Raw genomic sequence first — 23,352 nt, 5'->3', positions numbered from 1 at the left:
AGGATGATTCAGCTGAACTGCAGTTTCCGGTTGAGAATATTGACAGATCGCGCGAGGCTAAAGGGTGATCGCGCGCGAACAGCCTAGCAGTCCTGAGGTAAACAAAAAAAAAGCTACGTTTTCGCTTCGGATCAGTCCATTTAGAAGTCGCTTGACATGTTAGAACAAACGGACTATCAACATTTCGAGATAGAGTAAGAAATGTGTTCGATTTTTTATTTATTGTAGTCTTTATTCAACTTGTACCAAAACTTCACGAGACAATGAACCAAAACGCGAACAGAGTAACTTTAGCCTACAAATAACAATTTTTTATTTGTGTGGTGAGGCGATTTAGTGATATTTAACTGTATGTACAGTACACAATGTAACGTTACGTTAACGTTGGTAAGATTTCTCCAACAAAGTATTGGGGCATTAGTCAATCAAATGTGCTACTTTTATGTTGTTTGGATTTGTAATCACCCACAACTTTGGTCAGTGAGGTAGAAATCACCCCGAACAGTCAGAAACTATTATGTTAACTTACCTGTAAAAGATGTTATACTTAGTAGCTTGTATATTATGTCAGTATTATGTCAAAATGTGCTACTTTTATTTTGTTTGGATTTGCAGTCAGCCAAAACTTTGGTGACTAGTTAACGTTACTGTTGTCACTGTTGACCATTAACGTTAATGTTTTCAGGGCATGCTACAAAAACCTCACTAACTTTTCTCAAAGACAAGAGTCAGGATGCTACTACAGTGAGGTAGAAATCAGTCAGAAACTATTACCTGGAAGAGGTTTTATACTTAAGTCATGTAATGTATTATGTCAGTATATGTTGTTTGTTAAATTATTATTTGATTTTACTTTATCACAGGTGGATATCTTAGTTCTCAGTGAGGTCACTACCATATCTGTCGCTATGAAACTGCGGCGCAAAGCAGCCCTGGGAGGTCCACAGCAACAGCGAGAACATGAGAAGGTCTCCGAGAGCATCTCTGTGGTGTTGAGGGACTCTGACTCTAGCCAATCAGACAGTGTTGAAGAAATAAATAAATCTGTTGCTATGAAACTGCGGCACAAAACTGCCCTGAGAGGTCGACGGCACCAGCGAGAACATGAGGTCTCCGAGAGCATCTCTGTGGCGTTACGGGACTCTGACTCTAGCCAATCAAACAGTGTTGAAGAAATAAAGAAATCTGTCGCTATGAAACTGCGGCACAAAACAGTCCTGAAAGGTCGACGGCACCAGCGAGAACATGAGAAGGTCTTAGAGAACATCTCTGTGGTGTTAAATGACACCGACTCTAGCCAATCAAACAGTGTTGAAGAAATAAAAGACTACGTGTCTCTTATTCATGATATGAAGCGTCCGATAAAGAAGAGTAGAGCTGGCGCATCATGCCGATTGAGTAAAGAAGATGAGAGGCCGCTTTCCATTGTGAACCCACAATATGGAGCCGTTCAGAAGATCGCCCTGGCTCCAGGTGCAATGGCTGAGGACACTCTTGGAAATATAAGGTTGATGGCTAACACCTCTGACTCTGAGCTGAGGCCGAGAAGCTCTGCTGAATCTCGAGAAGAGTCTGTGTTGGACAAATCCAGTTCTGATCTCATGGTGGAATCGGGTCCCAGCTCGCCATGTCATCCTGTTGATACCATAAGGTGCAAAGAATGCGAGAGTCTTTTCGCCAAGATGAGAAGACAGCCGACCCCCAAAGAGAAAAGCAGAGATAGGAGTAAGCATTTCGGATGTGTTGAGATTAAATGGATAGTTTACGAACGTTTTTTTGTTTTTTTTCATCATTTACTCACCCTCAAGTTGTTCCAAACCTGTATGAGTTTCTTCTGTTGAACACAAAAGAAGCTATTTTGAAGAATGTTGGTAATGAATGTTGACTTCCGTAGCAGGGGAAAAATAATAATATGGAAGTCAATGGCTACAGTCAACTGTCTGGTTACCAACATTCAGAAGAAAGAAACTCATACAGGGTTGGAACAACTTGAGGGTGAGTAAATGATGACAGAATTTTCATTTTTGGGTGAATTGTCACTTTAATGTGTAATTTTAATGTGCCTGTTATCGTGTTACCAAAAATGTTTTTTCTTTGTGTATTAGATCCAGTGTCTTTATCTTGTGATGAGTGGATTCTGCTGAAGAAGTGGCACCCTCAGAGACCCCGTCATCGGGAGAAGGGGTATGTTATGTTTTAAATGAATATCACACTGATATAAAAAATACTTTTTTTCCCCCAGAACAACGACCATGAGATTTTAACATCTAAAAGACTCAACAAGCAGACGGCGAAAGACTATTTACATTACTAAGAATGGTCAAGAAAAGTCATTTAGTTTCTTAAAATACAAGATTGTTAAAGTTTCCCTTTGCAAAACAAACAAACAGAAGGCAAAGTCTAAAGACCAGAGGCCTGTTGCATGAAGCTATTTGAACAAACTCAAATATCAGTTTCAAAGAAAAAAAAAGCAGAGTTTCGGAGTAGGTTAAGAGCTGAAAAATCCATATAAATCCAACCTGGTTTAGATCAGGTTCAACAGGCTCACAACACTTGATATAAACATTCTCTACCAACTCAGTTTTAATCCTGGGTTTGCAATTAACTTTGAAGGCAAACAGCCAATCACACCGGACATGGAGAGTGTCAGTTTGATTCTCTTTTTGCGAGAAAGCCGGCGCAATTCACTTCTTTGCTAAAGATTAGGAGATCATGAAAAAATATATCATGAAATTAAATTAATTTACGTGGCAGGAATAAACACTGCCGCTGCAGCAAAAGTTTGGGAAGGCGGCTGAAAGAAAATATCAGACTATCAATGCAAGTGTATCAAACAAATTGACCTTATAATTGATATAGTTTCACAAAAGAATACATGTAAGCTTAATCTGTTTCGAATCTTATATTTTAAAGCTTGCATTTATACATATTTATATTAATTTAAAAGCAAAGTTTAATATTAATTGTAAATTATTGTAATAAGTATATGCATATATGAATGATACATAATTACAATTCATATAATATAAATAAAATAAGTAGCAGAAAAAGATATAAATCAAATTATTCCACTCTAAACTGCTTTAATTTGGAGCAGATACAGGGGGAGTGGCTTTATTGCATAGATACATGCCACTCTACTCACAGCTGATTGGTCCAGTTTTGGTCTGCGATCTCTAACCCAGAATAAAACGTAGCCGGTTAAATAACCGTGTAGCGTAATTTACCATGGCGATGAAGCCTGCTAAAAACCAATCCACCTTCTAGAGCCCGAAAAAACAGTTGGCTCAAACTAATCGCAAACTTACCTGGGTAGCTACTAGGTGTGCAACGGTTCAAATTACTCACGGTTCGGTACGCATCATGGTTTTAGGGTCATGGTTTCGGTACGATATGTGTATAACGACATGTGTTTGGAAAAAATGGCTACTGTCAAATTTAAAGAAAAAATACTTCTTTACAAAAATAAAAAGCTAAGCAGTTTTTTACCCCTGCAAAAATGAACATTGTAACTTAAGTGTTATTATACTACATGTATCAACAGTGCTTTTCAGAATAAGTAACTTTCAGTCCAACTATCAGTTGTTAGAGCTAAATATTGTGCGTTTGCAAGTTCGTTCACAATTTTGCCCCGTTTCATTATACAGTTAAGGAATAACCTTGCTGCTGAAGTGGGTGCGCGAAGGGATTTCGTAACGCGGCTCGAGCGTCTTAATCATATGCTGAAGTCCCACATCCTCAACAACGGAGTAGGGCTGCATGCCCTGCCCTGTCCATGTCTTTGGCGATAAAAACACAGAGCGCATTCGTTATTGTTTTGTGTCTGCCCGAATTAGCACTGAGTGCTTGACAGACGGCGTAAATGATTATTGTCATATTAGATGCATTGCCTTCAGCATACGGCACTCGAATCATAAAAATTTTACACACATTGATCGTTTTATCCACGTTTTTGTGACCATCGCTGCTGTAGCGAATTGGAAACCCAAAATGTTCCCAGACAGCAGACTTATATGAAACTGGTGGTGGCTCTATTAGCGGGTTGTCTCCTTCGCTTGCCATGATGAACTGTCCGCATGCGGAGCGTATTCGGAACCATGCATTAGCGGATCTGTTTTATGCGCTGTTTTTTTCACCAAACCATATTATAAATGAGTCATCAGATCAACTGTGGTTTTGATTTTTTTGATTTTTTTACAGAGAACCGTTGCACCCCTAGTAGCTACTTAAACAGGCTTCATGCAGCAGGCCACAGTCCAGTAGACACACCCAGGCCTTAAAGCTTCTCCTGTTCTGCAGACGGTGCACATCTCAATAAAACAAAGACTAACACAATTAGCGTTCAAATAAAGCAAAAAATGGCTCCTACGTACTGCATAGACTGCCAGGTTTTATTACCTGGCCACATAGCAAGTGGTGAATTATCCCTTTAATAATCCCGCTACTTGGGTTTAATTGTGTGAATGTTGATCTTCAGATTATTGTGGACAAGCCTGAGTCACATCAGGAAGCTGTCAGCACAAGGCTCTGATTCTGTAGTCTTCAACAGAACTCAAGTGAACTGCTCCAGACCTCATGTGTTTCAGCGGAGGTGAGTCAATACGAGTCATTTATTATCAGTCACTGAAACTCTTAACTGCCCCTGATCTCGAGCTGAGATCTCATTGTGTTCCACCTCAGCGATGTTGGGCTTGCAACCTATTTCCCATTTATTTTGGGTTTTTCGAACCCAGCCCAATTATTGTAATATATTTATAATATATGATTGTTGATAATTTTTTGTAGTATTATTTATAATTTTTAAATTAAAGTCATTTGAATTGATTTTTTAAATAAATTAATACAGTATATACATTGCCGTTCAAAAGTTGGGGGTAGGTACGTTTTTTTTTTTTTATGTCTTTGAAAGAAGTCTTTTATGCTCACCATTACTCCAGTCTTCAGTGTCTCATGATCCATCAGAAATCATTCTAATTAGCTAATGTAATAATCAAGTGAACCTGGATGCACATTAAAAGTGCACATAATGCAAACTCAATTCATCTTCCAACTTTTTATGTACCGGTAAGCACAATGTAACTTACAATAGTAACATTCAAAGAAAGATGTAAATACCCCAGTACAATTATTTCAGTGGTAAGTAAAGTCATTTTGTGTGCATACGTTTAGGAGTCTGCGCCGCTGCAAGTATCTGACCTGCATTCAGACTGACCTGTCCATCACCAAAGCAAAGCCACGTCATCGTAAGAGGCCTCGAGCTGTGGTCTGGCCACCCGTTGGAGGCTGGAAATCTTCAGTGAAGAGAAAGTCTTCCATAAATGACACATTATCTCAGCAGCTTTATCCACTCGACCTCAGTGTCAGCGTGACACAGGACGACAAACTGAGTGTAGATGACCTGATTTCAAGATTAAATGCAGATCACAAGCAGAACTCTGATGCTTCCGGCAAACAGAGGACGACTTTTGTCCAGGGCAAATTGAACAAGCAGGAAGCGTCTGATGGCATAGACGGAACACGGCGGGTGCTGAAGTTTGATGACACGCCTGAAACTGTTGCTGTGGAAACTGCGGAACAAAGGAAAAGCCCTCGGCGGCAGCAGGAACGTGGAGAGATTCGTGAAGCCCAGAATGGTTTCCAGCATGAGCAGCAGGAAGAGTTGTTTGAGGATTCAGAAAGGTTCAGGACGCCCACAGATCTCTTCAGCGTGAAGCCTAAGATTAAACGAGGGAACCAGAAGAAAGTCTCTGCCTCTGGTGATACAAAACTTGCCGGACGGAAGCCAAACTTCAAGTCCATGTTAGCCACGATGGTGAAAAATCAGAACCAGATTATTAAAGAGTCCTGCAAATGAGTGTCTATGGGAGTTTTGTAATTAGTTCTGGTAGTTGTTTTGTAAAATTGAAGACTTGCATTGCTGCTATCTAGTTCAATTTCTTCTGTTACTTGTTTAAATTAATAGATGTGAACTCTGAAAAAAAATCTGCTAATATTTATTGTATTGCTCCTTTGTTTGTGTTCTAGCATTGGCATATGCATGAGTAAATAAATCCTGCATTAACACATCTGTTCGTCTGATGTTAATTCCGCAGTGGTTTGAACTGCAGTCGCTGTAATAACCACAGAGCGGAGCTGTTTCCAAGCAAACTTGCATTTCTTGTCATTTTAGTGTCTTGAACCAATTTAATTGGAATTGTTTAATTTGATGTTTTGACATTTAACATGTTTGTCCAAAAATGCAGGACTTCCTATTTCTCTATTTTTTTTGTGTGAATCAACCAAAACTGTTTTTATCACACTGTAGTTTGAAATGGATACATATCTATACAAAAAAAAAAAAAAAAAATATATATATATATATATATATATATATCCATCCTTCAGACCCAGCAATTTAGTTTTGTTTTCTGTATTGGATAAATTTGAATTGTTAATATGTATAACTGAATGTAATATATATATAGATATATATAGATAGAAGGTATAGGCTTTCTCAAAGATTAAATTATACAAATGTGTGTTTTCACTAGTGGTTATACCTCCTTAAATGTAAATTCCAGTATAATATTTTTGTAATAGCTGTTGAATAAAACAAAACCAGACAAAAAAGTAATTTAACTGGGAATTTCCATAAAGGCCAGGGCAAGTTTTTATACGATTTAAATGTTTGAATGTATGCGAGTAATTCATTTAAAAAAAAAATGTTTTTATTATTGTAATTAACCTGTAACATTGTAATTACATTTTTATGCTGGGTTAAATGTTTAATAGCTTTTTATTACCAAGACATATCATGTATTTGTCTATACAGAAACTGATCAAAGCTAAAGCCACCCTGAAAAACATTCACTGAAATTTAAACTACCCTACTCTCCCCAATATATAGATAAAACATTTTTTTTTTTTTTTGCAGTTTCATGACGAAAAATGAGCCGAAATGCTTCTGAATAGCACTTATATCACAAAAATATAAACTCTGCCCACAAGGCAAGTCTTCTGCTGTTTTATGAACCAACAAAGTACTTATTAACATTGACTTTTTCTTAGTGGTCTTAAATAGGTTTACATAGATAAAAAAAGCTTGAAACTATGATGTGTGCCGTTATTGGTGCTGATGTTGAGGGGTTGGGCTCAGTGACTCCACTGTCACAACCCAAAAGCGCACTGATCCATCACACAACACCAGTTTAGGAAGCGCGAGCGGGCAAGAATGCAGCATAACCGGACTTTTCCCCAGGGGACTGCTTAGAGAGCAGTTTTATTATTTGTTTTCCTTTTGGATGGACAATCACATCCACACATAATCGTGTTAGGATATGTGAGTGTTGCAGAGGAAAGGCTTGCAGCCAGATGAGCAGAGCTAAGAGGATTTAATGCTGCTGGACATAAGCCACGCTGAGTAAAGAAGAAGATTATATTGTTTTAATCAAATGCAAAAAAAGTTTTTATTGCGGGTCACTTTGAGTTTGGACTGTCGAGGAGCGATGCTTGTCTTTCATCCTCTCTTTATGCAATCTGTGAACGACACCGTAAGGATGCTCACCGCACAGAGATGTATGGGTCCAACTCTACAGTAGAAGGGTGAGTTATAGCCCACTAAAACATGAATAATATTAAATATTATTTGCTAACACTTTATTTTTCTTTGCACCTATTTATATAGAGAATAACCACGAGCATCTTCTCAAAATAATGTTCATTAATATTGCTCAGTATTTATTTCCTGCGGTGTCGTCATCTAAATCTAATTTAAACAACATTATTGTAATTCTATTATTGTAACCTCATTTTATTTGAGAGACTACATGGTGAGTTTGTGAGTTTTAGAATTTATTTTTCACACCACGGGATCGGCAAAAAAGTTAAAAGGCGATTAAAATGGTTATACTTCAACCAGTAAACTTGACCGGTTATAATGTGTGCTTTCTTTTATACATTCATATTCATTTTAACCTGTTATTTGTTAATGATATGCTAAAAAATAATTACACCGTTACATGATGTAGTGTGACGTTTGACCATTTCTTGTTATCTGTTGTTCTCAACACAAATTTCCTGGTATCTTTAAGCATGTTTTTTGTGTTTTTAGGCATACTGACTCAAGACCCTGCCGCGAGTGGATCTGATCTTTATTAACCCAGATCTGGACTCATAAAACACATGAAGATGTGCCAGTGCTACTCTGCCCTGCTTATGCTCTGCTTACACATGGTATGAGTTTTATTTCAATTATTTTAATTAAAGCAAACATTTGCAGAATTTGTTCTGCCAAATTTAATGAACCTTTTATTCTCTCAGGGTCTACTGGTGAGAGACGGAAAAATACATTGTACATTATTATCATTATTATTATCACTGCAACTTCTTTATAACTATCAGATGTTGAGCTTTTTTTAAAAGTATTTTTGTTTTGTTTTGAAAAAAGGTAGGTATGAATTAAAAAAATAAATAGTTCAATTTGTATAGTTGTATAGTTTTATTGGAAAGAGTCAAAACAGTTTGGATAATCCAAATATGCCTTTAGAATATGCTGTGGCTGTGTGTCTAATTTCCTGTATAAAACTTGAAGTAATCCAGTTTCCGCAGGGCCCTTTATCCATCAGTTTTATTTATTTCTCAAAGGAGAACAAAATGTGTGCGTCATTTTTTCTCTCTCCAAAGATTAATTTGAATGCATATGAATTGACTTCACAAAGCCTATGCAGAGTTTAATTTAGAAACCGGTTTAAGCCCGTTTAAGATGAAATGACAACCTGTGATGGCTTAGCCTTAAGTCCTGTCTCAAGAGACTTCTCTTTCATTGCCTTCACTAAGCCAGATTTTATCATGTTTATTTCTCTTTATTTATTTTCATCTTTGAACGGTAGTAAAATGTATTTACTATTGCTAAGTACAAGTCTAATCTCTAATTCTAATTTTAAGTCTAATAAAAAATAAAAATAAAATAAAATTAGGTTTTTCTTTCCATAGAGGTTTGATAAATGAAACAGTTAAAAAAAATAAAAAATTCCATCTCTTGTCTTTCCTTTTCGGCAGCGAATGTCAGTCGTTTTGTTGTTGTTTTGTTGATCATGAATTTGCACTCTATTGAAATAGACAAAAAGAGATTTTTTCATGCACAGAAGGTAGTTCTCATTCACCATCATGCGTTTGAATGTCGAGGTGTACAGAACAGATTATCTGTGTATCCTGAATATCTACCCGCTTTGGTTCTTTATCTCTGAACATGAAAGAGAAATGCTGAAGAAAGCCGAATATATACTTGGGGAGATAAACAGCCTTTTGGGACATATACACTTTCATTCTATTTCAAATTATGCTTTTGAAAGTATGTGTGAGAGAAGTCTTTTGAGCTTTGCTGAAAGATAGAGAGATAGAGATTTTCCTGATCTTCCTCCTTTGGTCTTTTCTGTGCAGTTTTCTGTTCATTCATATTTCACCATACCTACAGTACAAAAAAGTAAACACACTGATTGGCTGTATTACTAATATGAAAATAGACTAAAAGAGCTAGTAGGAGTCATGGTTGTTTTTTAAGAACTGGGTTTTGCTGGGTGTGTGAGGGAGTTTATTATGTCAGTAGTAAACTCACATTGCAGTGAACAGTTTCATACTCTGAAGATGTTACATCCTGTTTGCGTCATTTAAACAAGGCAGATGCAGCTTTCAGTTTCTCATTCTTCATGTAGGCCTACTGATTATTTATGTAGTGATGCGTCTTTATGTACTAGCTGTAATTCTATATTAGATATTCATGTATAGTTTTGCATCCGAGGTGTGAATGTGGAAATGCACATCAGTTTCTGGTATTTTAGGAACTCTTAATAACCTAATGTACACTGAATCTAAATTAAATTTTTTTTTTGCTTAAATGCAACTTGAAATCAGAATTTCGTTCTTAATACACATTTCTGGTCTGGATATTTGAGGCACCCTAAAAAGCTGTTTTGATCCCAAATCCTCCACCAGATTTCCTAGAGCATTTTTCTGGTTTGACATAATGGTAATTTTGTACAGTCTGGTATGAAATTATCACTTTTCGTGTAAAGATGCGTGAGGCATTATTTGGGGTTCCTCAGATTGATACACTGGCAGAACCCTCTGGAGAACCTCAAGTCACCCTTTCGAAAAGGGCATTTCCTTTAGGAACCTTCAAAATGGAAACCAGTTCCTGCAAGAACTCTAAACACTATCAGTGGTACCTCCAGCAACCTAGGATAGGTTACACACTAGGATATTTAAAGCACCTTCAAATTGAAGGTTTCCTAGCAGTTCTCCAAAGGGTTCCACTAGCAAACTAAGAGAACCCAAATGGTGTCTGAAATGCCAATTAATTCTCAATGGATAAAGACCCACAGAAATAGGTCACCTTATGGAAATATAGTGGGTTGTGAATGTCATTTCATATATACTTTAAGATAAACCACTGGTTTGAATTGGAATCTTTATTTTATTCAATATACATCTACAACCTTTACGGTTAACAGTCCTCTTCCTGGTTTTGTCTTTGAAGGTGACATGTGGCACGGAGCTCGGTCCTCTGGGTTGGGGAGAGAGTGATAAGGAGGAAAGTGTCTCTTCTTACGGCTCTCGTTCAGGGATTCTCAAATCCCTGCGGCTTTTCTCCCACACATCCCAATCTAACAGCCAGAGCCGTGAAGCTGCTCCGGACCCTGGGGCGCTGGATCTCTGGGCTTGGTTATCCAACCACACTGATACCGAAGGAACCCTCTCGAGGGCCAAACGTCGTCCCTATGTGAAAACAGGCAAGTTTAAGAAAATGTTTGGTTGGGGCGACTTCCATTCAAACATCAAAACGGTCAAGCTCAACCTTCTCATTACTGGGAAGATTGTTGACCACGGCAACGGAACCTTCAGCGTATATTTCCGCCACAATTCCACCGGCCTGGGCAATGTGTCCGTCAGTCTGGTCCCGCCCTCCAAGGCTGTCGATTTTGAGATCACTCAGCAGGAAACCATAGAGGTACCAAAGGACAATAAGGCCTTCAATTGTCGAGTGGAATACGAGAAGACGGACCGCAGCAAGAGGACGTCTGTTTGCAGCGACTTCCCGAACAGGGTATGCTTCCAGGAGCAGACCCAAAGCCATGTTTCCTGGCTTTGCTCCAAGCCCTTCAAGGTCATCTGCATCTACATTGACTTCTTCAGTGCAGACTACAAGCTAGTACAGAAGGTCTGCCCAGACTACAACTACCACAGTGACACTCCCTATACCTCTGTTGGATAGCACAGCCTAGATTGGATGTTTTGAGGTAACTGAGGTGTCATCTAAATATTACAGCCTCTCTAACCTGTAGTTTCCTTGTCCTGTTCCACAAAGAACCGGATAAATGGAAGCAAGGTCAGATGAGGAACCACTCTTTCTATTCCACCTGATGACTTGTCCTTGATGACAGGAATAGTTCACCCAAAACTGAAATTGTTTATTTCTGCCATCATTTTCACAATACATTTTTCTGTTCCACAGAAGAAAGTCAGTCAAACAGGTTAAAAACAAAATGAGGGTAAATTGACAGAATTTTCTTTTTTGGGTGAACTAACCCAAGCTTAACCCAGGCTTAAGACCTGATTTCGTGAAGGCTGATTTGTGTGCTTTACACTTACGCTTGGACAAGACCAACACATCTACGGTTTCCACAGTGACCCCTAACCCTTTATCAGTGACTGTTGTGACGTCATCGGTGTGAAGTTTTAAAAGATACAAAAAAAATCCCAATCAACATAAGCTGGGATTCAAGAACAAAACGAAAAATATAAAACATCTTGTGTTGCAGCCATTTGTGATGCCCTCCTTTTCATGCCAACATGTTTTTGTGTTGCACAGAAAGTCATGAACTAAAATTAATGTTGAAGCCTTGTGTTCCACTGTATCCTCAGTTATTTTGTATTTTGTTTCATTATTAAAGAAAAGACGAGATTTGAGTTTCCAGAACTCTCCCTTGTGTATTTTCCTTATTGACTCTAAGGGCCTCGTTTATAAAACGTGCGTACTCACAGATTTGAACTTAAAATGTGTGTACGCAAAAATCCAAGGCAACGTCCATATTTATAAAAACGGTCTTTAACGTGGAAAAATTGTTTGGTGCCACGTCTGGGTGGCTCTCATATTTTTATGTTAATGACATCAATTAGGATCTGAAACAATTCAGCTGCGCACAATTTCAAGATCATTTGCGAATTATAAATTTCACATCTGGAAGAGAGGCGTACGCACATTGTTTTGTGCACATTCAATTTCTGAACCTGATGAAGCCCCAAGACTGTCGGCAGATATTCGTTTGGATGGAAACCTTGCACAGATGCTGTGAACAAAGAAAAATTGTGGTTGTCACACAAAGCATTGGAAGTCAAATCTGTACTACATTTTCTAAAAAATCTTTTTAAAAGCCTTAGAATCCCTCCTGTGCAACCAAAAGAGAATCTCAGTACACAACATCCACTTCGACAGTGTAATGTCTAAATTCTGCCATTTGAAAAAAAAAAAAGAGATGACTTTCACATCAGCAGAAAAACATTTCATTTGCAAAGGTCTGATCACATGTGCAGACTCTGATCTGAAAAAATATACGCAATGTCAGTGTGAGTTTTTGTAATCGCATGGCCTGATGAACAGGGCCTTTCAGGATTTGAGGCACGCTGGCTTTGATCTCAGCTTAAGTCGTCTCCAGATGTTTAAAGACTAAAAGAAGGGAAGATATTAAAAAGTTCATTCAAATTACTTTTGAAGCCACAGACCAAAGAGAATATGGACTGTTTACAACATGCTAGTGTCCATTAGAGATGAACCATAAGGCCTGTTAAAGAAAATACAGCTAAACACAGGTGGGTTTTAACGGTGGTTACTGATTTTACAAATATTACAATTGGGACAAACTCCTAAAATAATTTATAACTTTTTTCTTAAATATGATCATCTGACGTATTACAGCTTTTTCCTCTCATCTCATTCGACCTTCAATTCTAATCGAAAGAAAACATATATATATATATATATATATTTAATTAAAAGAGGGACCCAGTCTGAGGTTTTACGTGGTTAAATTAATTTCAATAGCATCATGTGATTGACTGGTAAAACGAGCTAATAAAAAAAAACTAAAACATGCAAATAAAATAAAAGCATAAATAACTTAAAAGAGTGAAGAATATCTAAAGTTCTCTGAGAGAGATATTTAAAATGTCTTATGGTTTTCCATGGAGGGGAGATTAATTCAATCACCAAAAAAAACTAATTTTGCTGAACAATGTATTAAAAATGAATTGGTAAAAAGCCCAATTTAAATTTTAAAGCCAACATGATTCTTTTGTTATTTGTCATTTTTTTATTACGGGTAATGAAAACAGATCTCTACTTGACCGGTTGATAAAAGAATATGAATAAGGAACAGGAGAGTAAAATGATTCAAAATAAGACCATGGACATGAATTGAGAAATTAGCTCAATTCAGAATTAGTTGACTTCAAAAACTGCGCTTTGTAAAAACAAAAAAACATGTATATAAGTACACAGTGAATATGTTTTTTCTCCATTTTATTTCCAAAGCAATAAATCAAAGTTAATTTGAACCACAATACACTTTTTCCAACACAAAGAACTCTCCTGATCCATAGAGTACGTTAAACCATGGAAAAAAAAACTTCAACTAAAGTCAGAACTAACTGTGTGAAAAAGGGAAAACAATTTCTGTAAACAGCACGGTAAACAAATTTTCATATTTACCAATAGTTTAGGTTGGTGCAAAATATCGACATCTTCAGCCGTTTTCATGTAATACTCATAATGTGAATTGCATCACATTTCATCAAGTATTCTACAGCACGACCTCGGATAATACTTACGCCAATTTTAATGATGATAAACATACAATGCGACATTCTGCCAGCAATATAGGAAACATCATCACTTAAAAAGTGTCGGTGGAGACGATCTTTGCACTTGATGCGTGTGCATGGGTATGCGTTTAGTGAGTGTATACTTGGTTTTTTGAAACGTCAGACCACGAGTTCATAAGAAGGGCTAACGCAACCCTCCCCCCATCATGAACATGTAACATACAAGGTCCTAAACACCACCATGTTAAAACTACTGCATTATGTGGGAGCTAGTGCAATTCAGACAGGTCTGGGATCAGTCGCAGCAGGCACGTAGCTACACATAGAGACACAAAGGAGTGGAGGGGCAGATCCTTTAAGGCCATTTCTCAAATGACGCCCAAAGTGAACAGCATGGCGAAGTCCGTTTTCTTCTTGAGCACTGCGGTTTGAACTAGCTCCTCCATCGTGTCTCTGGTAAGGGTGACGGGCGAGTGAAGAGGGGGGCAAAAAGGAGGAGGGAAGTAGGGCTCGGTGGGGTAGTTCCGCCTCTTCATGCGTTTTGTTCTAAGCAGTCTGAGGGCAAAGGTCAGGACTGTTTTAGCCGTTTCCTTGGCAGACCAAAAGGGGTGCACTGGGCTGATGCGAGAGCGCGGAATGCCTCGGCCACTAAATGAGGATGGGACTGAATCATCGCTTTCCAACCTGCAGTCTCCATTATGTCTGCAGCATGACTGCAAAAGAGCAAAAACAAAAACATTCATCATACACGGATGAAATGAGTCAAATTAGTTGCTGAATTCATTGATGAAATTAGTTGCTGAATTCATTGTAATAGACTAGCTCCCTATGGCTTACTGCTTTAGTTTTTAATATTTAAGCTGTAATGTTGTCAGAGTGGTGAGATTACTGTTACAAGCGGTTGAACTTCTGGTTATAGGTTACCAAAGTTATTCCTGTGGGTATTTTGCATGGTAATAAGAAAAGTATGCCACAGATGCTGTTGATAGCACTTAGATGTCACTGAACCCAGATTATTCCTTTCAAAAGTGCAATACAATAAGAGTATTGCAAGGATGCATTAAATTAATCAAGTGACGGCAAAGGGACTTATAGTGTTTCAGAAGATTTCTCTTTCAAATTAATTGTGTTTCTTTAACTTTCTATTCATCAAAGAATCCTGAATATTTGTCCAGAAATGAATCAGCACGACAGTTTAACAGACAGAGTTGTCATGCGTTTTTGTGTAACGTAACTCAAGACAAAGGCTGTGAATCATTTAGTTTTCACTGGTATCTTAGTCACATAATTACTGTGCAAACTGGAGCTTCCTGCTATATACAGATGTGTTGCGTGCTTTTTATTTGCAAAGGACTCTGGGAGATGGTAACGTGTTGGCACACATACTTGCTATTCCAGTTCTTCCCATCTTTACAGCCCAGCTGTCTAAGAACACTGCATCTAAAGGAAAAGCACAGAGCAGAATTCACACAGAGCTCCCAGAATGCACTGCAGCTACGGCTGTCACCATTAAGAAAAGAAATAGGATTTAGCAGGTGATTTACTGTCATACAAATAACTGCAGTTAATATATCCCTAGATGTCAGCTTTGCTTTTAATCAGTCATTTATTCAAAGTGAAATTGGGACCACACAATAAAATGTGTGATTTCTCAGAAGGAATATTATTTTTGAAGAAATGTAATAATATTTGTATTGATGTTGTTATTTATCATCATAAAGTATTAAATATTTCAGTCCATTTTAGAAAGTCCACCACCCTTCACACTTTTTTTAAACCCTTCAACATTGATGAGGATTATTTTTTACAAGTATTGCATTTCCGCTCTGAATTCTCCCATCATGCATCATTTTAAGACAGCCTAATTAAACTTGTGAGCCAATAAATTTGCAAATATTTGCGAAGTAAATACAGTCCAGTTTAAGTGTTCAGTAAACATGACTAGTAAAGTGTACAAGGGATTTTTTTAAAGATGAAATGATTATGAACAGTGTTTGTACTTGCCTATTAATGAAGTCTATGGCTTGTGCTTTCAGCTGCTCTGCGCTGTGCAGGTCAGCCAGGATGAGGATGTCGGCCACATTCTCTACAGACAGACTGTTACAGAGAGCCTCCTCACATAATACCTTTAATCTTTCCAAAGCATACTAAAGAGAAAGAGAAACAGACAGCAGGTAGCAGATAGCATGAACACAAAACAAAAGTGCCTGTCCTTCAGAGCAGAAAGCACCTTACCTTGTCTGCAGCAGCTAACAGGTTGTCGGCCATTTTCTCCAGGTTAGGAGCTTTACCAGTGTAAATAAATACCATCATTTCCCTAAATACATCCGGTTCCACATCACTGATGTCCACACGGTTCTGCAATAGGGTTGAAAAAAAATTACAACTATCGTAAATTACAAATTTACTAAAGACTATTTTACTTAATTTACTAATGAACAAAAAAAATCTGGTTTAGAATTACAAGGAATCTACACATGCAATTATTATTATTTTTTTATATACATAATGTCTTTATTTATTTAAATATGTTAAACTACATTTTTTTTATCTAAAATAATAGATTAAAAAAAAAATCTATTATATACAGTTGTAATCAAATTATTTAACCCAAACTTTAAACCTTTGTACTTTAAACAAAAGTACCGGTAATTGAAATAGCTCAACTATTCCCCAAATAGAACTGAAAATGCAACTTTTAATGACTTTAACTGCCTTCTTCAACTTGTCCTGTTGGAACGTCCAATGACGCCCAAGCTTCAGCCTCCTCACTGATGGCATGCCGTTTTTTCCTAGGATTTCCTGATACTTCTAACATGCAGTCAAACGTGACTCAACAAACCTAGCCAGTTCAGATATTTCATGTGTTCTAGCTCAAGCACACCTGGTGAAAGCCCTTGATTAGTTGCATTGGGTGTGCTTGAGACAACATGTTTTACAGATTTGTGCTGTTGTGAGGGATTCTATAAAGGGGGGTGATTAATTTTGAGACTGCGGAAGTCATTAGAAGTTGCATACTCAGTTGAATTTGGGGAAACCACTTGAAACATTTGTTGTGTTGAGCTATTTCAATTACTTTTGTTTGATTTGTTCTATGCAAACAGCTGAAAGTCTGTAAATGTTGCCAATAAACCTGATTTGCAATGGGGGTTGAATAATTTAGATTACAACTGTATAAATAAATTAGGATTACTATTATTATAAAATGAGGTAAAAATAGTAATTCTAAAGAATAGAGATTAGGTGCATCCAAATTTATGACAGGTAGTAAGCATCTATTCACTTACTTTTTTACTCTCCTCCATTTTGTGTTCAAACATGGCATTGAATACTGGCGACCTCGCTGTCAAAGAAAACATCAGTTTTAAGTGAATCATATGTGGGTTAAGTACTGCCAAATTCATCATGTGCCTCTATCATTTCACTGAACATTCTCTATTGTCTGTGCAGCTTGTCTTTTTTTAAGCAAGGCAAAATCTGGGTCTACCCCAAGCGTCTGTCAATGCTGTGTTTGGATGACTAAGCTCACCTGCCAGTATGGATTTGTGCGCTTTGAACTCTTGCCCTCCTACGAACAAGCTGCAGTCTGTGAACCTAGAGCCTTCCCACAGGTTACCCAGGTCATCGGAAAGCTGACACTCAGGAACCTTCAGCATGTTTGTGTTCGACTGGCCAGAGATGTTTACAGAGTCCTGGACCACACTCACCTAAACAAAAGAGTCATTGGTTTGAAGCAAGGACATTATTACACCAAAACATTTAATATACATGAAACGGTACGTTACGTTACCTCACAGAACAGAGTGAGCTTGTCATCAGGAAGAAGTCCGTTAGCTTCATCCAGCAAGAAATCTCTCCTGATGAACTTTTTGAAGCCCCAGTCCTTTCCCTGGACGAAGCGGTAGGCTCTTTGGCTTTCTGAAGTGTGAGGAGAAAAGAGAAGCACAAATACAAATAAAAACATTTAGTTACTCCACATAACCAAACTCAATCCTCGGAGCGTCCAGAAAACTCTTACCCATGGCTTTAGTTTCTTCTCTTTTGGCGTTCAATAAAGAAAACTTGAACTTTGCTCTCACTTCACTTTTTGGGCAACTGACAAGCAATAAGTACAGAGAGAGATAATCTTTACTCTCATCATCAAGACCCTTTGGGTTCACTCGCAAACACCTACAGAAAAAAAATAGAAAAAGTGTGTTAATTTTTTTTTATATACATGTAAAAACCAATTCAATAGCATGGACAACATTGCTTCTGAACAACCACCTATATCCACATAATTCTGTAATTTGGCAACCAAGGAGCGTTTACATGAGTGTTTTCAAAACAAACCCCCTGAAAACTTGTGTTTTAGCCATTCATTTACAAGACAACAGCATTTTGGGACTCTTTGAAAATGGGTTTCAAAGTGCAAGTTTTTGAAAGCGATACCGTTATTGTCTCCGTGTACACTACAAAAATGCAAATTTGTAAAAACGGTGGTGTCATGTGCATGACGTGTTCAGTCTATAAGTACATCGTTTTTCTTTCCAAAGTGACATTGGCAAATACTGGCCTGGCAGCAGAATACAGCGTTTTTAATCGTTTTAGCGGATCCGTTTGAATGGAGATTGTTTTGACAACGCTGTCTGTACGCAAAAATTAAAAACGTTTCAGTTTTTAGCACGTTGTGTAAGGGAAGGTAGAGGCAGTCACACTGCAGGACTGTGCTTCAAAATGCCTGATATTGTCAGAACTTCATCGTAGACTAGGATTCATCATAAAAGCAATTAATCAACTGACGGTGACAAAATAAATCTTTTCAGAACACAATGAAACATACCATTTCATCTTATCGTTAGGGCCTGAGGAGAAGGTCGAGCTCCTCACAACTTCTCCCATCTCCTCCCGACAGAAGCTGAAGTTGTTAATCGTCCACATGTAAGAAAACTTGACCACTTTTACCTGTCGATAAAAATAAAAAACACAAAGGGATATTTAGGAGTCGCGTTCTCAACTCAGAGCGGTTCTCTTTCCATTCGCTCAGTCTCTCTCACCTGTGTGTAACACCAGCTCTCCGCCACAGGTCCAGATGTCATCTCCCCTGGGGGAGGGGGTGTGGGAACCCGTGACATGGCCTGCTTTCACCCTTCCACGCCCCTGATTTAGCTCACTGCTCGGCCTACACAAAATCAAGACAAAACTGCACAACTGTAGTCAAAACAAGTCAATATGATTTCCCAATACGAGGACTGGTTACAATCACAAGGCAGCTCTCTCAAATGTCTATAAATAATCACAACTGAGGTACACCATTAGGTCAAAGTTTATATATAGTGCTTGCTAAAATAAAAAGCATTCAATCATAATTTACTTAGTATTCTACTAAGAAACTAGATTTTTGCATTTTCTGAAAAAGATGCTTGCCTATAAAAAAAAAAAAAAAAAACTCCTCACCACATTTACAATTATATATTTAGCAGACGCTTTTATCCAAAGCGACTTATAAATGAACAACACAACAGACCACAATGCTAAGGTGTTCAGAGTGATTTCTAGTGTTTCGAGGTGGTTGCTAGAGGGTTCTTGGATATGTGGCTCGTGCCTCTCAAACAATGCAAGTCTATTGGATTTTTGGACCATTTTATGTTTTGCCAAGAAAAACTTAAGACTTAGAAAAGTCACTACTCATGAAAAGTTTGCAGTCTGTATTTTATATTTTTAAAAGTCTCTTATGCTCACCAAGGCTGCAGTTATTTGATCAAAAGTACAGTAAAAACTGTGATGCAAAGCTGAATTTTCAGCGACATTAGTCTTGAAAAGGAACTAATAGTTATAGAAATACTCAACCAACAATAATGGCAAAAACTGAGTAATACAGGAGGTCGTTGAGAATGTATAGTCAAATAATACCTTGTGTTCAGAGATCAGCAGGTTGTGTTTCCATGTCATCCCTGGGCTCAAGCTCAGAGACACAGCCGTCTGAGTGATTGGAAACAATGACTAGCAGTGCATACTGACCTCAGCCTCTAAACAAGCCATCCTAAACACACAGAACACAGAATTAACCTCACAAGTATCAAAGTCATGAAAATCAGCTACATTTTATAGCATTTAACTTGAAATGAAAAACAAAAGGACATATAGTACTTCCAGAATACTCGGTACAAAATCAATCGAAAAAAATCAATCGTTGCATAATGTTGATTCAAACAGAACTCAACTTGTCCATTAGTTTGCAATAATCACAGATAGAGAAAGAAATACAAGCAATGTCTGCATCATGAGGCTTAAACCAAAATGTAAAGCTAACAGTTTTGTTAAAACTTTTTATTCTTCCATAAAAATATGTATTCTTCGTACATGTACATGAATTTATTGGCTGCTAGATTTTAGTCACCCAAGTAAAATCTGCGAATGTTGCCAGAATATGAACAGGTGTCAATAAAGATGGACGATTTCTGGCTGTTTTTCTTCACCAGTAATGGTGAACAGATTATGGCTGGCCTTACATCATCATGGCAAAACAACAAAATTGGATATAACTAGTACACAAACAAGGTCAGTAAGCTACAGTATCACTAGTATGTATAATATCTTGAGGCTATAAACACTATGCATTTTAATATTTATTTCCTGGGCTGGCCCTGTTCCATTGGAAGTAGTTATGATAAATAATATAGAGTTATTTATAGATTATTTACTGTGGTAATCAGCATTATGCTACAAATGTGGTCAACTGAGGTTAACTATAGGATGAAACGCATCAAAATGTCCAGCTGTACATGACAAATCAGAATTCACCATTCTCTACAATCAAGTATTCATTGAACTCATCTACACATCACAACTGACCTTATGAAAACGCACACGCACACTCACCTCAGTAAGAATGCTGAATCTCACTTGTGGGAGTTTTGCGAGCCTTCCAGAGCGGAGAGCTTGGCAGATGAGGGCGGTTCAGTGGGATGCCACTCTCAGCAAAGACTCAATGAACCCTGGCAGGAATAACTGGATTTTAACACCACATCTACACTGGCACTGCATCAAGTTCGGTCCCAATTGCTTTGCAGCTCACAGACTATTGACATCATAACTCTGATACGGGCAGATTTAAGTCGGGTGAACGAGACGATCTAGAACTAAAAAAAAAAAAAAAAACGAGTTGTGTTTGGGAACGTTTTGTCAACAAGTGAAACGCGCAAACCCCATAAAATGTAGCAAAGGGCATTATGATGTTTGATAATTGATGCAGAGAACAGGAACACACACAAGCCAATTGTAAAACATGAAGAAAACATGAAATTAAAGACATAGAGAAAATAAAGTTGAGGAAAGAACTTTCTGAAAAGTACTTTTAAAAAACATTGCACTGCCATTATGGTCAACAATTGATGGCTGAAAAAATGACAACAGACATAATGAGATGCACATATCATACTAAAATAAATTTATTTTGTTTCTATTTACACTATTATAACTGCTGATAGATTTTGAAACCTAATAACTTCAAACAAAGAGGAACAACTTCTGTTTATTAGCTGAAGAAAATTAAATAAAAAAAATTTACTCAAAGTTCAAAAGAGTCGGTTGTCAATCGTTAAAGGGTTAGTTCAGCCAAAAATTAAAATTCTGTCATTAATTACTCACCCTCATGTTGTTCCAAACCCGTAAGACTTACGTTCATCTTTGGAACACAAATTAAGATATTTTTAATGAAATCTGTGCGATTTCTGTCCCTCCATTGACAGTCTAAGCAACTACCACTTTGAATTTGGTGCTACAAAAAGTTGATGAAGGAGATCTTAAAACTCATCCGTATGAATTGAGCGGTTTAGTCCAAATTGTCTGAAGAGACACCATCGCTTTATATGATGAACAGATGGAATTTAGGCTTTTTATTCACATATAAACATTGATCAGTGAGCATAAACCAGTCCTCTTGCAGAATCTCAAACGTGCGTAACACGAGAATGAACCTCATTGGTTCTCGCATGTCAAGCGAACATGCTTGAGCTTCCTTTTACCAGATCTGTTGTGTACAGTACACTGATTAATGTTTATATGTTTATAAACCACTCAATTCTTATGGATTTTACGATTCCTTTATGAGCTGTTCTTTTTGTAAGCATCAAAGTGGTAACTTCGTTGAGTAACGTTAACGTTAGCCGTGAATGAATGGACGGTCAGACATTGTTCAGATTTCATTAAAAATATCTTCGTTTTTTTGTTACGAAGATGAACGAAAGTCTTATGGGTTTGGCACAACACGATGGTAATATGTAAATAACAGAATTTTCATTTTTGGGTGAACTATCCCTTTAATATTATTATTACGAATGAGTTGTTGGGAACCGCTCGTTCCGAGTGAATCGTGAACAAATCTTTCAAACAGCTTTTGTTAACCAAATCAACCAATTCACTGAAAAGATTCGACTCTGAATAACGAATCGTTCGTTCGCGAATCGGACATCGCTGTAATGCGCTACAAATTCAGCCCCATCCGCCCCAAGTTTTAGTTATAAATCGATAACCGCGTTTCTTACCGCGTTCAAACAAGTTTGTACATACATATGAGCGCCGAACACTTAACACTTTCTGTTATATCCGCTCGCTGTGCAACTGATGCGGAAAACGAAGAGAAAAAGAGTCAAGGAAACCAAGTTAGCCGACCACGGCTCGTCTCGTTTGGCCTACATTTCATGCACGGCCCAAACAAGAGACAGAACCATAACAAAGCCCAGCCAACAATGTTGCTTTAAGGCCGAAACCAAGAAAGATCATTCTACTAAACCCCGCACGTATCTGATTTGTTTGTCCCAAAACAGCACATAATGGTGTAGATCGAGTAAGCATCTGTCTTTGTGTCAGTGCGCAGAGCGGTGGTTAAACACAAGAAAAAAATAATTTTACAAACCTCTTAGACACTCCGCATCACAGACATAGAAACACGATACGATATGTGACCTGAGTGAGTCGTAGAAAGAATTTTGTGCGAAACGAGTGAACTTTTGAGCCTTTCTCTACAGATAAGGGGTGTTTTTCTCTCCCTGTCTCTCATAGCGCTGCCTGCGCTTCAGCTCTGTGCAGGCGCACTGCGCATGCGCACATAACTTCCTCTCAAACCATCTGTTCTAATAACAAGCACAGTTAGTTAGCATCGTACAATAAATTCTAATGGCTACTACTGATAGAGTAATTATCGTGGTTGTTTTAATTAGATTGGCTGCCATTACTTAGATAAAACATGCACCTACATAAGTACATTTTGATGCACTACTCTCAGCTGCATAGGAACTAGCAGTTTCCATGAGGTGGGGACAAAAAATTGTCATGAAGATATAGATATAATAGAGTGAATCTATAATATATTGATAGGTACTTCATTGTGACATATCATATAATATACACCATGTGGTTTAAGTAGCCTACATTTATGTGGCTTTCCAGTCTATACCTAAACTAATTATTGGGATTTCTATGACAAAATCAAGTTACTCTTTTAGGGATGTATAGGCC

The 23,352-nt window shown here is 37.7% G+C and overlaps 3 protein-coding genes across 6 annotated transcripts; 2 read left to right on the top strand and 1 right to left on the bottom strand.

Annotated features, from left to right (window-relative positions):
* Positions 1-22: 22 nt before the first annotated feature.
* On the top strand, positions 23-6,323 carry LOC306990141 (uncharacterized protein). 4 transcript variants are annotated; one of them, XM_079596562.1, is made up of 6 exons: positions 26-97; positions 686-749; positions 864-1,725; positions 2,106-2,184; positions 4,478-4,591; positions 5,170-6,323. In XM_079596562.1, exons 3-6 carry the CDS (start codon positions 909-911, stop codon positions 5,852-5,854), a joined length of 1,695 nt encoding a protein of 564 aa, XP_079452688.1. In that variant the 5' UTR covers positions 26-97; positions 686-749; positions 864-908; the 3' UTR covers positions 5,855-6,323. The 4 variants fall into 4 exon arrangements, with proteins under 4 accessions (XP_079452687.1, XP_079452688.1, XP_079452685.1 ...); XM_079596559.1 differs by having other exon boundaries at positions 27-194; XM_079596561.1 differs by lacking the exon at positions 686-749 and having other exon boundaries at positions 23-97.
* A 781-nt stretch (positions 6,324-7,104) lies between these two features.
* nxph2b (neurexophilin 2b) lies at positions 7,105-11,956 on the top strand. The gene is made up of 3 exons (XM_079598308.1): positions 7,105-7,581; positions 8,090-8,211; positions 10,514-11,956. Exons 2-3 carry the CDS (start codon positions 8,161-8,163, stop codon positions 11,246-11,248), a joined length of 786 nt encoding a protein of 261 aa, XP_079454434.1. The 5' UTR covers positions 7,105-7,581; positions 8,090-8,160; the 3' UTR covers positions 11,249-11,956.
* A 1,581-nt stretch (positions 11,957-13,537) lies between these two features.
* spoplb (speckle type BTB/POZ protein like b) lies at positions 13,538-23,066 on the bottom strand. Its single transcript, XM_079597451.1, has 13 exons — positions 22,751-23,066; positions 20,716-20,831; positions 19,747-19,876; positions 18,891-19,015; positions 18,677-18,798; positions 17,873-18,024; positions 17,645-17,772; positions 17,384-17,561; positions 17,142-17,197; positions 16,090-16,212; positions 15,859-16,001; positions 15,241-15,294; positions 13,538-14,567 (listed from the first exon to the last, which is right to left on the bottom strand). Exons 4-13 carry the CDS (start codon positions 18,966-18,968, stop codon positions 14,423-14,425), a joined length of 1,179 nt encoding a protein of 392 aa, XP_079453577.1. The 5' UTR covers positions 18,969-19,015; positions 19,747-19,876; positions 20,716-20,831; positions 22,751-23,066; the 3' UTR covers positions 13,538-14,422.
* Between the last annotated feature and the right edge of the window lie 286 nt (positions 23,067-23,352).

Source organism: Phoxinus phoxinus (assembly GCF_949152265.1).
Source record: "Phoxinus phoxinus genome assembly, chromosome: 22".
NCBI classification, from domain to species: domain Eukaryota; kingdom Metazoa; phylum Chordata; class Actinopteri; order Cypriniformes; family Leuciscidae; genus Phoxinus; species Phoxinus phoxinus.
This window is presented reverse-complemented; position numbering and strand designations above follow the sequence as displayed.

Coding starts and splice junctions, on each gene's coding strand:
- LOC306990141 (XM_079596559.1), top strand. CDS start 157: ATGTTAGAACAAACGGACTATCAACATTTCGAGATAGA. Junction 750..863: donor CAGGATGCTACTACAGTGAG/GTAGAAATCAGT, acceptor ACTTTATCACAG/GTGGATATCTTAGTTCTCAG. Junction 2,185..4,477: donor CCCCGTCATCGGGAGAAGGG/GTATGTTATGTT, acceptor GTTGATCTTCAG/ATTATTGTGGACAAGCCTGA.
- nxph2b (XM_079598308.1), top strand. CDS start 8,161: ATGAAGATGTGCCAGTGCTACTCTGCCCTGCTTATGCTCTGCTTACAC. Junction 8,212..10,513: donor TTATGCTCTGCTTACACATG/GTATGAGTTTTA, acceptor TTGTCTTTGAAG/GTGACATGTGGCACGGAGCT.
- spoplb (XM_079597451.1), bottom strand. CDS start 18,968: ATGTCACGGGTTCCCACACCCCCTCCCCCAGGGGAGATGACATCTGGA. Junction 17,562..17,644: donor AGCTCACTCTGTTCTGTGAG/GTAACGTAACGT, acceptor TCTTTTGTTTAG/GTGAGTGTGGTCCAGGACTC. Junction 14,568..15,240: donor GGGAAGAACTGGAATAGCAA/GTATGTGTGCCA, acceptor GCTCTTTTGCAG/TCATGCTGCAGACATAATGG.